The 12,576-nt window shown below is 38.9% G+C and overlaps 1 protein-coding gene across 3 annotated transcripts in view; it reads right to left on the reverse strand.

The window, feature by feature from the left end:
• Positions 1-28: 28 nt before the first annotated feature.
• LOC116623147 (polyadenylate-binding protein 1-like) overlaps positions 29-12,576 on the reverse strand; it is a 24,705-nt gene continuing 12,157 nt past the window's right edge. For 2 of the 3 annotated variants that reach the window (XM_032390076.1, XM_032390073.1), the window contains one exon: positions 29-161. In XM_032390076.1, coding sequence (XP_032245967.1) covers positions 29-161 — 133 coding nt within the window. The remainder of the gene's footprint in view (positions 162-12,576) is intronic. The other variant, XM_032390075.1, reaches the window with a different exon arrangement.

Here is a 12,576-nt window from a genome sequence, read left to right on the forward strand (position 1 = left end):
GAGTTTTTTTCATGGTCCCTGATCAATTTTAAACAGTTTTAACACCAGTGGTACTGTTAACTGCTTTTTGGGCAGCCTCTTTAGCTTGGTGGGCTTGTAGTACAACTACAGCTTCATCAACTTTAGAACGGAGAGACTCTGGAGACTCAAGCATATGAAGTTCTAAACATCGAAAAACTTAAACATTATGGAAAAAAAAAAAAACATTGCAAAATATAAAATAAATAAAAAAAGGAAAGGAAACTTTGAACCTTATGTACCGAGCAAATGCCAGGTCTAGCAAACATAATGCTAGTCCTAGATTACTTATTGATTTAAAAACAACAACAAAAAACCCCACAAAAAATAGTAAAATATAAAAATAAATTAATGTTTTATAGACCCTGGGAAAAAGAATTTTCAGCAAAGTACAAAAATTTAAAACATTCCTTTCTTTAATTTTGTAATTCTTTACTGTGGAATAGCTCAGAATGTCACTTCTGTTTTAAATAACAGAATTGATAACTGAGCAAGGAAACGTAATTTGGATTATAAAATTCTTGCTTTAATAAAAATTCCTTAAACAGTGAAAAAAAAAGAAATACACATAAACTGTAGAGTACACAAAAATCAACATGAAGGTTTTTTTAAAAAGTGGATTCTTGAGTTCTACCTCTAGAAGGGCCCAGTAATCTGCATTTGTAATAATCAAAAGTAATTTTAGGCAGATGGAAAATGAGCAGCCTTTGATAAACAGTAGATTTCACTTCATTTTTTATTGAATTATTATTTATTAACAAAATAGGGTAACAATCTGTATTCAGATTGCCAAGATTTAATGCATTTTGCTTTAGTTGCCAGTGTACCTCTTCCCTGAGTGGATTTTTTTTGCATACACTGTTTTGTTTAACTTTACTGTCAATATTCAAACCCATTTATGGTTATAGACATCGCTTACATACTTTATAGCTTTGCAGATATGAGAATTTGAGCTATTTGCCCTTGTTACAGATCACATGAAAGGCAATAATTAAGTGTAGCCTTGGATTCATCAAATGATGAGTGCAATTAATGTTGAAATTATGAAAATTTCTGAGTGAGCTCTTGAAAAGAATATTGTCTTTCATTTAAAATATCAATTTGAATTCTCTTTATCCATCATTACTTACTATAAGAAGTAGCATTTCTTTACTAAATCTGTGGACATGTAACTCAATTCTGTTTGAAAGTCCTTCAGTGAGATTATTCTAAGAATTAAGACTAAAGATTACGTTACTATTTAATAATATTTAAAGATTCTTCCAGTGGTGGGATAGAACAAACTAATCTTGGATAGATGAAATGCAGAAGTCTGTGTTACTTATATTTACAAACTAGACAAGGCTGCCACACAGAGAGTTGCACTCAGGAGCAGAGTAACAAGGAGCAGTTGATGTATGGGGAGTGGGGGTGGGGTTAGCTAGTTTTCCTAGGCTTGATGTGGATTGGCTAAACTGAATAATTTCTCATGTTCTTGGGCATAGGGGCTGTCCCTATTTGTCTGGTACCTAGCTCTGGAGTGTGGGAGCCTAATGAGGAAGGTGGTTAGGTTGGGGGCTTAGCAAACTGCCAGCACATAGGAACTGAGAGATTTTAGGAATGATTTTAAAACTATATCAATACCTGATACCTGGGTGGCTCAGTCAGTTAAGCATCCAACTCTTCATTTCAACTAAGGTCATGATCTCAGGACCCTTAGAGCAAACCCTGCGTTCTGGGGCTTCCTGCTTACTGGGGAGTCTATTTGAGATTCTTTCCTTCTGTGCCCCCCTCCCCACCTTGGGTGTGCACTCGCACTCGTGCTCTCTCTCCCTCTCAAATAAATAAATAAAATCATTATAAATAAACAAACAAACAAATCTATATCAATACAGCATTTATGACACATTACATTATACTAACCTTTCCCCTCCTTCCCACAAAATTTACCTTAGATAACTGTGTGAATGAAGCTTCACAAGCATTTAATGTTTATAGTAAGGCACTGAAAAGAAGCAGGGATTTCCACACTATAGTAAGAAAAGTAAATATCGATTAAGCATGTCTTATTTGATAAGCATTTTTGTGAAGTGTTTTAATACATGTCTTCTCTATTCTTACTCACCTAGAGATACCAAAAGCGGCCCAATTCTGGAATAGCGATGAGAAGGTGGTGTGATTTAATTATCCCTAAGTTGAACCTTGAGGTTGAGCGTATTTCATTAGTAGATAAGGGACAGAAAAGGCATTGTGGATAGAAGGAATATAACACAAAGGTACAAAAGCATGAAAAAGTATATTGTGAATGTTTCCTCTATCCTTCTCGGTCTCTTTAACTCTTCTAATAATCAAATTAACATAAAACAGATTAACAGGAAAAAATTTTATTTACATACATACAAGGCCCCATAAGAATAGACATAAGGAAAAGCTAGGAAATTGAGGCTTATGTGTAATTTTGAGCTAAGGAATGGTATAAAGGTGTGGGAGCTTCAAATGGGGTGGGGGAGGGTGAGTCACAGGAAGATAAGAAGAGCAGATGTTTGGTAATTAGATGTTTGTCCTGCCATAAATATAGGTCATTTAGATTAAAAAAAAAAGTTATCTCTTGGTAATAGTTCTCTTTCTGATCCAGTATCCCTATCTAAATTATTTTAGGTAATTAGGGCACCTAGTTGGCTCATTTGTTAAGCGTCTGCCTTTGGCTCAGGTCATGATCTCAGGGTCCTGGGTTCGAGGCCCACATCGGGCTCTCTGCTCAGCAGGGAACCTGCTTCTCCCTCTCCCACTCCCCCCCTGCTTCTCCCTCTCCCACTCCCTCTCCCACTCCCCCTGCTTGTGTTCCCTCTCTCGCTGTGTCTTTCTCTGTCAAAGTAAATAAAAAATCTTTAAAAAATTTATTTTAGGTAATTTAACAGAGAGTAAAAGGTTTTCTTCAGTCTTCTGGGTCTTAATTGAATTCAGCTCAAAATAGACCATATGACAAAGTGGCACATTTTGGGAGAATTGCTCTGGACCCTGCGGTCCTGCCTTTGAAATTTCTCCAAGAAGCTTCACAGTCCAGAATTTGGTAGATTATTCTATCTCAGTAAACCAATCTCTTACTAGTGGGGGAGGGATTTCATGCCCACTGGCTCTTTTGTCTCTGGAGAGATGTCTCTGCAAATGCCACCCCTCACAGATGTGCTACAAGAAGAGTGAACAGTCTCTCCCCAGTGCCTTAGACAGTCCTCAGATGCCACTGTCTGTACCTCCTGCCCCTCCCCCCCCCGGGGTTGCTTTTCTGCCCTCTCTCCATAAGTAGGGCAGCACCCTCAGGGCTCTATCCCAGCCAAACCTTCTGACCTTTAAAACTCCATTCTTTGAACCCTGCTTATTGCAAAAACTCATGAAAATCCCCCCTCTTGTTTTCCCAGCCAATGGCTTTGGGGAAGTGTTCTCCTTGTGCATATCCCTGTGCACTCCACTCTCTTGCACCTTTCTCCATGACCAGGGCTCCTTCCCCTCTGCAGTACCTGTGATCTGTTTCTCCCCCAAACCATGTCTCTGCACTTTCTACCTTCCTTGATGCTGTCTTTTCTTTACCTCTAGTTGTGCAGTTGTTCTATCAGTCTTCAGGGCAATTTCTTGGGTATTCAGAATGATTTGATAGTTATCTAGCTGTGTTCAAAGGATAAGGCAAGCCTAGGGTCCTCTTACTATGCTGCCATCTCAGCTCCCTCTATCTCCTGAAATATTAGTAAAAAAACAAACAAAAAACTGGTGACATCTTAATAAAGTCTGTAGTTTAGTTAATATTGGTGTACTAATTCTAATCTCTTAGTTTTGATAAATACATTGTTTTTGTAAGATGTTAAGTAAAAGGAAGTTGAGGGAAGGGTATATGGAACACTCTGTATTATGTCTCAACACTTGGTAATCTAAAACTGTTCCAGAAAAATGATAAATTTTGTTTTATTGATAAAATAAGCTGCAATCTTAGCTTTTCCTCTTTTTATTTTTTTGTTTTTTAATTTTTTTTCTTTTAAAAATTTTCTTTCTTCAAAAAGTCATGGTTTAAAAGAGCAGTGGCCATATAAAAGAGCCAGACCTAGGGGCGCCTGAGTGGCTCAGTTGGTTAAGCATCTGCCTTCAGCTCAGGTCATGCTCTTGGGGCCCTGAGATGAGCCCTGCATCAGGCTCCCTGCTCAGTGGGGAGTCTGCTTCTCCCTCTCCCTCTGCCCCTAGCCCCACTGCTAATGCTTTCTCTCTCTCTCTCAAATAAATAAATAAAATCTTAAAAAAAAAAAAAAAAAGCCAGACCTAGAACTCTACCAAATGACTCTGGGGCTTCTGGAACACTCTCGGTAAAAGAGGCTGATGTACATGGTTTGTGCTCCACTTACCTCCTTGAAAACATCAGTGCTCCATCTGGTTGCCCTAACTGTCCTATTGCCTCAGTGATCCTAGGGCCCATAGCCCACATCAGTGCCAACTGTCCTAACAAGGCAGCCACAGGGTGGTGCACACTGAGACAACCCTGGTTAGAGCTCACTATAGCCCCAGTCTTCATGCCAAGGTGACACAGGTACAGAGCAACCCAGAACATTCCAGGCCCATACCACTTCAACTTTTGATGGCTTTCTAGGGCAACACTGGTGCAGAGTGCTCCTGAACCTTTCAGCTGACATCTGCTTCAGATCCAGCTGCCCTCCAAGCATGCCCACTGCTTGGAGTACCCACCCCCCAAAATCCCAGCCTGTTCTTGCATTGGTTCCAGCCATTCTACCAGGGCAAACCCCCATGCTAAGCACCTTGGGACATTCCTGGTTGCACCCAATTCAGGGACCTCCCAGCCCATACCCTGCTTCAGCTCCAACCACACTGCCAGGGCATCTTCTGCACAGAGTGACCCAAGGGATACTGACTTGCACCTATTTCAGCTTCAGCTGTTTCGCCAAGGTGTTTTCAATACAAAGAACCCCAGGACACCCCAGCCTGCATCCACTTCAACTTTAACTGTCCTGGCATTGCACCCACTGTTGGGAAAGCCCTAGGACTGCCAACCCACCCCAGCCATATAGTTCGAGCCAGCAAGCAAAAGACAACAACCACACACAGTCTAATTAGGTACAACCACACATGTGACCATTCCTTCAAGTTTAGGAGAAGTAGCTGTTCCACCTAATCCATAGAAACAAACAGAAAGTCAAGCAAAATGAGGAGACAGAGGAATAGTCTCCAAAAGAAAGAACAAGACAAAATCTGGGGAAAAGAACTAAGTGAAATGGAGATTAACAATATGCCTGATAAGGAATTTAAAGTAATGGTCATACAGATGCTCACCAGTCTGGAGAGAAAATTGGAAGAATTCAGTGAGACCTTCAATAAAGAGCTAGAAAATATAAATAAAGAACCAATTAACTAACCCCTTTGATATCGCCCACAGCAACTTCTTTCAAGATACATCTCCAAAAGCTAGTGAAACAAAAGCAAAAATGAACTTTTGGGACTTCATCAAGATAAAAAGCTTCTGCACAGCAAAGGAAATAGTCAACAAACAAAGAGGCAACCCACAGAATGGGAGAAGATATTTGCAAATGACACTACAGAGAAAGAGCTGGTATCCAAGTTCTATAAAGAACTTCTCAAACTCAACACCCCAAAAACAAATAATCAAGTCAAAAAGTGGGCAGAAGATATGAAAAGACACTTCTCTGAAGAAGACATACAAATGGCTAACAGACACATGAAAAAGTGTTCATCATCATTAGCCATCAGGGAAATCCAGATCAAAACCACATTGAGATACCACCTTACAGCAGTTAGAATGGCAAAAATGTACAGGGAAAGAAACAACAAATGTTGGAGAGGTTGTGGAGAAAAGGGAACCCTCTTACACTGTTGGTGGGAATGCAAGTTGGTACAGCCACTATGGAAAACAGTGTGGGGGTTCCTCAAAAATTTAAAAATAGAGCTACCCTATGACCCAGCAATTGTACTCCTGGGTATTTACCCCAAAGACACAGATGTAGTGAAAAGAAGGGCCATATGCACCCCAATGTTCATAGCAGCAATGTCTGCAATAGCCAAACTGTGGAAAGAGCCGAGATGCCCTTCAACAGATGAATGGATAAAGAAGATGTGGTCCATATATACAATGGACTATTACTCAGCCATCAGAAAGGATGAATACCCAACTTTTACATCAACATGGATGGGACTGGAGGTGATTATGCTAAGTAAAATAAGTTAAGCAGAGAAAGTCAATTATCATATGGTTTCACTTATTTGTGGAACATAAGGAATAGCATGGAGGACATTAGGAGAAGGAAGGGAAAAATGGGGGGGGCTGGAGGGAGAGATGAACCATTAGAGACTATGGACTCTGAGAAACAAACAGGGTTTTAGAGGGGCGGGGGGAGGGGGGATTGGTTAGCCCAGTGATGGGTATAATGGAGGGCACGTACTGCATGGAGCACTGGGTGTTATACGAAACCAATGGATCGTGGATCACCACATCAAAAACCAATGATGTATTGTATGGTGACTAAAACAACATAAAAAAAAAAAAAGAACCAATTAAAAAGTTAAAGAGTTAGACAGGATTCTTTTCCAGGAGAGACACCAGCTGAAAAGAGAAAGAAAGAGCAAAGACCAGGGGAAGGCACTGGACTCGTCAAACTGTAAGGACTAAAATGCTGCTCTAGTGGCAGGTTAGAGGCAAGAGACACAGAGGAGGCTCACATCAAGGGTGCACCTTGCCTGGATTGTGGTTGATATTTTTGACTGTACATCCCCTCAACCAAAACTCAACAGAATGACTAGGAGGAACTCCCAACAAAGAAATTACCCAGAGACAATGGTTTCTCCCACAGACCTAATGGATATTGATATAAGCAAGATGTCAGAAATAGACTTCAGGGTAACAGTTTTGAAGATAATAGCTAAGCTGGAGAAAAACATTAATGGCAACATAGATTCTCTAAAGGTAGAAAGAAGGAAGAGGAGAAGACCTGGAACAAATAACTTAATATCCATCAAAAGAGAATTAGAGAAATAAATGATGCCCTGAAACGTTCCAGTGTCAGAATTATTAGGATACCTGAGGGGGTGGATAGAGAGGAGCAGAAGATATATTTGAGAAAATTGTAGCTGAGAATTTCCCTAATCTGGGGAATGAAACAAGCATTCATGTCTGAGAGGCAGAGAGGACCCTTCCCAAGATCAAGGAGAACAGACCAACGCCCCAGCATGTGATAGTAAAACTCGCAAATCTTAGAACCAAGGAAACCATTTTAAGGGCAATTAGGGGGAAGAGATTCCTTACATAGAGAGGGAGGAACATCCAAATAATGTCAGACCTATCCACAGACATTTGGTAAACCAGAAAGGGCTGGCAAGACATATTCAGGGTACTAAATGAGAAGAACATGCACCAAAGAATACTTTATCCATCAAGGCTGTCACTTAGAATGGATGGAAAGATACAGAGCTTCCAGGACTGGCAGAAATTGAAAGAATATGTGACCACTAAGCCAGCCCTGCAAGAATATTAAGGGGGGTTCTATAAAAGGAGAAAGACCCCAAGAGTGATATACAACAGAAATTTACAGACACAATCTATAAAAACAAGGACTTCATAGGCAACAGGATGACAATAAAATCATATCTTTCAATGATCACTCGCAACATGAATGGCTTAAATGCTCCCATAAAATGGCACAACAACATTCAAATTGCATATTGGATAAAACGACAGGACCCATCCATATGCTGTCTACAAGAGACTCATTTTGAACCTAAAGATACATCTAGACTGAGAGTGAAATAATGGAAAACCATCTTTCACACCAACGGACCTCAAAAGAAAGCTGGGGTAGCAATTCTCATATCAGAAAAATAGATTTTAAGCTAAAGACTGTAGTTAGAGACACAGAAGGACACTTAAAGGGTCTATCCAACAAGGAGATCTAATAATTATAAATATCTATGCCCCTAACATGGGAGCAGCCAACTATATAAGCCAACTGTTAACCAAAATAAAGAGACAAATTGGTAATAATACATTAATGGTAGGATACCCTAACACTCTACTCTCAGCAAAAGACAGATCATCTAAGCAGAATATCAAAAAACACACAAGAGCTCTAAATGACACACTGGACCAGATGGACCTCGTAGATCTATACAGAACATTCCACCCTAAAGCAACAGAATACTTATTCTTCTCAAGTGCACATGGAACTTTCTCCAGAATAGACCAAATACTGGGTCACAAATCAGGTCTCAACTGATACCAAAAGATTGAGATTATTCCCTGCATATTCTCAGACCAAAAGGCTTTGAAACCAGAACTCAATCAACAGAAAAACTTTGGAAGAAATTCAAACACTTGGAAGCTAAAAACATCTAGCTCAAGAATGTATGGGTCAACCAGGAAATCAAATAAGAGCCTAAAAAATTCATGGAAACCAATGAGAACAAAAGCACAGGAGTCAAAAACCTATGAGATACTTCAAAGTTGGTCCTAAGGGGAAAATACATAGCCATCCAAACGTCACTCAAAAAAAATAGAAAAACTATCTTTACACCTTAAAGGACTGGAGAATCAACAACAAACTAAGCCTAACTCACACACAAGAAGGGAAATAATTAAGATTAGAGCAGATATCAATGAATTAGAAACCAGAAATACAGTAGATCTGATCAACGAAACTAGAAGCTAGTTCTTTGAAATAATTAAAAAGATCGATAAAAAACTGCCCAGAATTATCCAAAAGAGAAAGACCCAAATTAATAAAATTATGAATGAAAGGGGAGAGATCATGATTAACAACAAGGAAATAGAAACAATTATTGGAAATTATTATCAACAAATATATGACAATAAATTAAGCAACCTGGAAGAAATGGATGCCTTCCTGGAAACCTATAAACTACCAAGACTGAAACAGGAAGAAATTGACAACCTGAATAGGCCAATAACCAGTAACGAGATTGAAGCAGTGATCCAAACCTCCCAAAAAACAAGAGTCCAGGGCCTGATGGATTCCCTGGGGAATTCTACCAAACATTCAAAGAAGAAATAATACCTATTCTCCTGAAACTGTTTCAAGAAATAGAAAGAGAAGGAAACCTTCCAGACTCATTCTATGAGGCCAGCACTACCTTAATCCCCAGACCACGCAGAGACCCCACCAAAAAGGAGAATTTCAGACCAATACACCTGATGAATATGGACGCCAAAATTCTCAACAAGATCCTAGCTAATAGGATCCAACGGTACATTAAAAGAGTCATCTACCAAGACCAAGTGGGATTTATCCCCAGGATGCAAGGGTGGTTCAACATTTGCAAATCAATCAATGTGATAGAACACATTAATAAGAGGAGGGAGAAGAACCATATGGTTCTCTCAGTTGATGCAGAAAAAGCATTTGACAAAATACAGCATCCTTTCCTGATTAAAACTTTTCAGAGTATAGGGATAGAGGGAACATTCCTCAATTTCAAAAAATCCATCTATGAAAAACTCACAGCGAATATCATTCCCTATGGGGAAAAACTGAGAGCCTTTCCATAAGATCAGAAACACAAGGATGCCCACTCTCGCCACTGTTGTTCAACATAGTACTAGAAGTCCTAGCCACAGTAATCAGACAACAAAAAGAAATAAATGGTATTCAAATTGGCAATGAATAAGTCAAACTCTCTCTCTTTGAAGATGACATGATACTTTGTGTGGAAAACCCAAAAGACTAAACCCTCAAATTACTAGAACTCATACAGCAATTCAGTAATGTGGCAGGATACAAAATCAATGCACAGAAATCAGTTGCTTTCTTATACACTAACAATGTAACTGTAGAAAGAGAAGTTAGAGAATCGATTCCATTTACAAGAGCACCAAAAACCATAGGATACCTTGGAATTAACCTAACCAAAGAGGTAAAGGGTCTATACTCTAGGAACTACAGAACCCTCATGAAAGAAATTGAAGAAGACACAAAAAGATGGAAAAACATTCCATGCTCATGGATCGGAAGAAGAAACGTTGTAAAAATGTCTACGCTACCCAGAGCAATCTATACTTTCAATGCCACCCCAATCAAAATACCAATGGCATTTTTCAAAGTGCTGGAACAAGCAATCCTAAAATTTGTATGGAACCAGAAAAGACCCCAAATCGCCAAGGAAATGTTGAAAAAGAAAAACAAAGCTGGGGGAATCACGCTGCCTGATCTCAAGCTATATTACAAAGCTGTGATCAACAAGATAGCATGGTACTGGCACAAAAACCGACACATAGATCAATGGAACAGAATAAAGAGTCCAGATATGGACCCTCAACTCTATGGCCAAATAATCTTCAACAAAGCAGGAAAACTATGCAATGGAAAAAAGTCTCTTCAATAAAAGGTGCTGGGAAAATTGGACAACTATATACAGAAGAATGAAAATCGACCATTCTCTTACACCATACATAATGATAAACTCAAAATGGATCAAAGACCTCAACGTGAGATAGGAATTTATCAAAGCCCTAGAGGAGAACATAGGCAGTAACCTCTTGCGACATCGGCCACAGCAACTTCTTTCAAGACATGTCTCCAAAGACAAGGGAAACAAAAACAAAAATGAACTTTTGGGACTTCATCAAGATAAAAAGCTTCTGCACAGCAAAGGAAATAGTCAACAAAACAAAGAGGCAACCCACAGAATGGGAGAAGATATTTGCACATGACACTACAGATAAATGGCTGATATCCAAGATCTATAAACAACTTCTCAACCTCAACACCCAAGAAACAAATCATCCAGTCAAGAAATGGGCAGAAGACATGAACAGACACTTCTCCAAAGAAGACATACAAATTGTTCATCATTAGCCATCATGGAAATTCAAATCAAAACCACATTGAGATACCACCTTACACCATTTAGAATGGCAAAATTTGACATCACAAGAAAGAGCAAATGGTGGAGAGGTTGTGGAGAAAGTGGAACCCTCTTACACTGTTGTTGGAAATGCAAGTTGGTACATCCACTTTGGAAAACAGTGTGGAGGTTCCTCAGAAAATTAAAAATAGAGCTACTCTATGACCCAGCAATTGCACTCCTGGGTATTTACCCCAAAGATACTGATGTAGTGAAAAGAAGGGCCATATGCACCCCAATGTTCATTTAGCAATGTCCACAATAGCCATATTGTGGAAAGAGCCAAGATGCCCTTCAATAGATAAATGGATAAGGAAGATGTGGTCCATATATACAATGGAATATTACTCAGCCATAAGAAAGGATGAATACCCAACTTTTACATCAACATGGATGGGACTGGAGGTGATTATGCTAAGTGAAATAAGTCAAGCAGAGAAAGTCAATTATCATATGGTTTCACTTATTTGTGGAACATAAGGAATTGCATGGAGGACATTATGAGAAGGAAGTATAAAAAGGAATGGAGGGAAATCGGAGGGGGAGAAAAAAACATAGGAGATTACGGACTCTGAGAAACAAACTGAGGGTTTTAGATGGGAGGTGGTGGGGGGATGTGTTAGCCCGGTGATGGGTGTTAAGGAGGGCACATATTGCACGGAACACTGAGTGTTATACGCAAAAAATGAATCATGGAACACTACCTCAAATCTAATGATGTACTATATGGTTGCTAACATAGCATAATAAAAAAAAAGAAAAAAATTTAAAGAGTTAAAGAATATAATAACTGACATTGAAAACACACTAGCAAGACCCAACAGCATACTAGCAGATGCAAAAAACATGTCAGCAATCTGTAAGACAGTGTAATGTTAAACACCCAAGCTGAACAGCTAAAAGAGAAAAGATTTTTTCAGAAAATGAAGATTGTGGGGCACCTGAGTGGCTTATTCTTTTAAGGCTCAGACCTTTGTCTCAGGTCATGATCTCCAGATCCTGGGATTGAGCCCCACGTCAGGCTCCCTGCTCAGCAGGGAGTCTGCTTCTCTCTCCCTCTGTTCCTTTTCCTGCTCATTTTCTTTCTCAAATAAATTAGTAAAATCTTTAAATAAATAAATAAATAAATAAATAAATAAATAAATAAAATGAGGATAGTTTAAGAGATGTCTTGGACTACATCATGAAAACAAACACTCAGATTATAGCGGTTCCAGAAGAAAAAGAAGAAGAAAGAGAAGGGGGTAAAAAACTTATTTGAAGAAAGAATACATGAAAACTTCCCTAATGTAGGGAAGAAAATAGACATCAAGATCAAAGAAGTATAAAGAGTTCCAAACAAAATGAAACCAAGGATGTCCACACTACAGCACAGTATAATTAAAATCTCAAAATCTAAAGATAAAGAGATATTTTTAAAAGTAACAAGAGGGAAGCAAAAAGTTACATATACGAAAAAATGTGTAAGGCTATCTGCTGATTTTTCAGCAGAAACTTTGCAATCCCAAAGGGACATAAGGACATAAAGAAGGGAGTGGCATAATATATTCAAAATGTGAAAGGAAAATACCTACAGTGAAGAGTACTCTACTGGCAACTTTATCATTTAGATTTAAAGGAGTCATTAAGAGTTTACCAGACAAACAAAAGACAAAAGGT

Source organism: Phoca vitulina, unplaced genomic scaffold (genome assembly GCF_004348235.1).
Source record: "Phoca vitulina isolate PV1807 unplaced genomic scaffold, GSC_HSeal_1.0 scaffold57, whole genome shotgun sequence".
In the NCBI taxonomy this organism is placed as follows: domain Eukaryota; kingdom Metazoa; phylum Chordata; class Mammalia; order Carnivora; family Phocidae; genus Phoca; species Phoca vitulina.